Source organism: Diabrotica virgifera, chromosome 9 (assembly GCF_917563875.1).
Source record: "Diabrotica virgifera virgifera chromosome 9, PGI_DIABVI_V3a".
NCBI classification, from domain to species: domain Eukaryota; kingdom Metazoa; phylum Arthropoda; class Insecta; order Coleoptera; family Chrysomelidae; genus Diabrotica; species Diabrotica virgifera.
In genome coordinates this window covers 81,150,174-81,153,603 of record NC_065451.1, presented here as the reverse complement: position 1 = coordinate 81,153,603, position 3,430 = coordinate 81,150,174, and the positions used below count along the sequence as shown (strand labels likewise).

The following is a 3,430-nucleotide window of genomic DNA, read 5'->3' as shown; positions in this document are numbered from 1 at the left end:
ATCATTAATAAAAAAAAGGGGTTATTCGGTTTTCTCGGATTCTGTGTATTCGTGTATTTATGACGCGGTGTTACAGTTTTCGTATTGGATAATATAAATTCCCTTTGCTTTCCAATATCTTGCATATTCCAATAGTCGTTAAAAAATTTTTCTCGCTGACCCGGCAATATTTTTCTTAACATTTTAACTTGCATTTTAAGCCACAAGGTGGCAAGATGAATCTCTTTTCCTTAGTTACCTTGCTTTTTACGGTTTTGCCATCTTCCGATTTAATCACACGCGTATAATTATACTCTTGCCACTATTTCGCAGCTTTTGTTTTCTACTTTTTCCACGTATCCGGGTTTGTAATTCTCTTTCTAGTTGGTTTAATGTTTCCAGATTGGCGAGTTTCTACTTTTTTTTTTTAGATTTAGGTAACTGTAGCTTGTCTTCTTCATGTTCCGAAGAGCTAATATCAAGTGACGGATCAAAATTAGGATCTTTAACGCTATCATCTTCAGAAAAAGGATCATTTCTGGAAACTTCGGACGAACGGGATCTGGAATCAAGGCATGAAGATGACTCAGAATCTGACGATGAATCCGATGACGAATCTGATGATATTTTTGACGATAGGGTATTTTTATCTTGCAACTCTAAAAAGAAAAATATAAGTCTGGAGATCTAAACATTATGTACATTATTGACAGCTGACATATAACATGTGCTACCCGTAGTACACTGTGAGTCAAAGGTAAAAAAATAATTTAAGCATGTTTTATTTGAATGTATTAAAATTTATTTTACATTACTTTGAGTGGTACAATAAAAAACAATTTTGTTTTTTTTACATAGATGTACTTTACATTTAATGCAAAAAATGTGTTTTTCCAGCACATTTTGGCAATTTACACCTGGTTCGGGAATGTGTAGGTTTATCGTCAAAGTCAGGAAAGTGTCCTATACCATCTAATCGAACTTCTCTGATAGGTCCATATTCTTGACACCATTTTTTGCTAGGTGGAGGAGATGAACTGTTTGAATTATCAGTTGAAGGTCTTCCAAGCTTCTTACCCATTTGTCCACAATGTATGAGCGCTTCTGCAATATACAAACGAAAATGAAATAGGTCAAAAGTATCTTGTTGGGCTATATTGAGGAACTTTGCTTCGTCTCGATATTCCAGCCATGCGTTACAGCATGCCAAATCAAGAGCATGTGTAAACATTCTTAGGATCCACTTTTTATGCCCGGTTGCACCAACAGATCCTAAGCTTAAGTCGAGAATATCATAAGAATTAATATAATATAATTATAATATATTACAATAAGAATACCATAATATAATCATAGATATAATTGATAATAAGGTAAGAATCTAAAATGATGGTGCAACGTAAGTGATACTCAAGGAGGCCCTATCTATAAGTAGAGCTTAGCTAAGCTGGAGCTTAAGATCTGTTGGTGCAACCAGGCATTAGACCTTATGAAAGTTCTATATATATAGAAATCAAAAAATCTAATTTGTCAACGCCTCCCATACTTCTGTTTTTCTGTTTTGCTCCATCTATTGCAAGTATCTTCTCCTTTTGACTGAAAATTTGAGGCCATGGTTACACATTTGTTATCTAACCACCTAGTCATTATAACTTGTTCATCATTACTAATGATTTCTTGTGAAAATCCTCGTTCTTTTTTAGCTATTAGCTTATCTGGTAAAAGTCGAGGTTTTGCAAAACGTTCTGCTCTGGCAGTACAGGAGGCATAAATATGCCTGTTTTGAAGCCACTGCAATAATTGGTAATTAGAAAAATAATTATCGAAATAAAGCTGATGGTTTGGATTGGTTATTCTTTCCGTAAGTTTTATTACGACAGCTGCACTTTGACCAAAAAACTTGTTGATGAAGGGAATTTGGTATAAAATGAAGTCGTAAAGTAAACTGGAATTTCCACACAAGGCATACAGTTTTATACCCCACGGACACGGCTTGCGTTTTATATATTGCTTAAGGCTTAACTGTCCCTTGAACGGAATAATTTGTTCGTCAATACATAATTTTGTTTCAAGTGATAATTGCATACACCTTTGTCGTATTTTGTCGTAAAGAATTCTAACTTTCCAAAATTTATCAGTGTCATTTGGTTCATTGGCATCAGTAAAATGTAGATGGGTTCGTAATTTTGAAAATCTGTTGTACGCCATATTATTTTTAACAACATTTACACAAAGTTTGCTGTCCCAATAAAGTCTTATACGAGGATAACTTAGGTTTCCCATAATAATATGAATGCCCACAAATCTTTTTATTTCGTTTTATAAAGATTTGTGTATATAACCATAGTATTCAAACAAGGTGTCATCAAAATATTTATAAAAATAATCTATTGGTGATTTTAGGTGTGTAAAATTTGCTTCTGTTTTTTGTGCCCATTGTATAGTAGTGGGCATTATGTATTTGACATCTTCTCGCCACGTTATTTTACTTTTTTTCGTTAAATCATGTGTCTTCAAAAACTCCTCCATTAACTAGTTAACCTCCATAGCCTAGTTTACTTTTTAGATCTTGAGAAGTAGTATAATCGTTGTTGACAACATGGGATGCTGAGCTTTGCGAAGTGACACTTTCAGAAAATTCTATCTCCAAATCATTTACTTGACTGTTAGTATCATTATCATTACCTAAAATTAACTTATCAGATGAGCAAAAATAACTAGTTGATTATCTTACCGATAATTCCGTCGTCTCTCTGGAGATCTTCGAACGTCAATATCTCATCAGTCTCTTCATCACAGAACTCTTCCACATCAGAAAGTCCAGCCTCTATCAACTCATACAGTTCTTTTTCACTCAATGGCTTATTTTTCTTATTTTTACTCATTTTTAAAAGTATATATCTGCAAAAAAATTAAAAAAGTAAGTAGCTGAGGTTTTTCTTTGAATCACATTGTACTAGTAGTAGTACAACTTAAATATCCCTTATGTCACCATGTACTATCCGCAATACATTGAAAAATACGTTGTGTTTACGATAAAAGAAGATGTATTGGTTAAGAATTGGTTAAGTTTCTATCGCGGTGTAATCAAAATGTATGATTCCGATGATTCAACTACAGCAGATGAATCAGGAAAAAGAAAAGCTACAGATTTTTTGGATGCTTTTCAACAATCTAAAAAAACCACCAGATCTCCAAAAAAAGATGACGGTTCCAACAAAGAAATGCTAACGCAAATTATGTCTATGTTAAAAAATCTTAAAGAGGACACAGAAGAAATAAGAAAACAACAAAAAGAACAAGATAAGAAAATGAAGGAGATTTTCGAGAAACTAAAAGAACTCAAAAAAGAACAGATTGAAAATAAAAACGAAATATCAGCAATGAAGAATAATAATGAAAAAATGTTAATAGAAATTAATAATTTGCGGAAAGAAATAATGAGTTGCAA

At 32.9% G+C, this 3,430-nt stretch overlaps 1 protein-coding gene across 1 annotated transcript; it reads right to left on the bottom strand.

Moving 5' to 3' along the window:
• Window positions 1-393: 393 nt before the first annotated feature.
• On the bottom strand, window positions 394-2,864 carry LOC126891045 (uncharacterized). Its single transcript, XM_050660223.1, has 3 exons — window positions 2,714-2,864; window positions 2,539-2,664; window positions 394-638 (listed from the first exon to the last, which is right to left on the bottom strand). The coding sequence occupies exons 1-3, from the start codon at window positions 2,862-2,864 to the stop codon at window positions 394-396; spliced, it is 522 nt and encodes a 173-aa protein (XP_050516180.1).
• Between the last annotated feature and the right edge of the window lie 566 nt (window positions 2,865-3,430).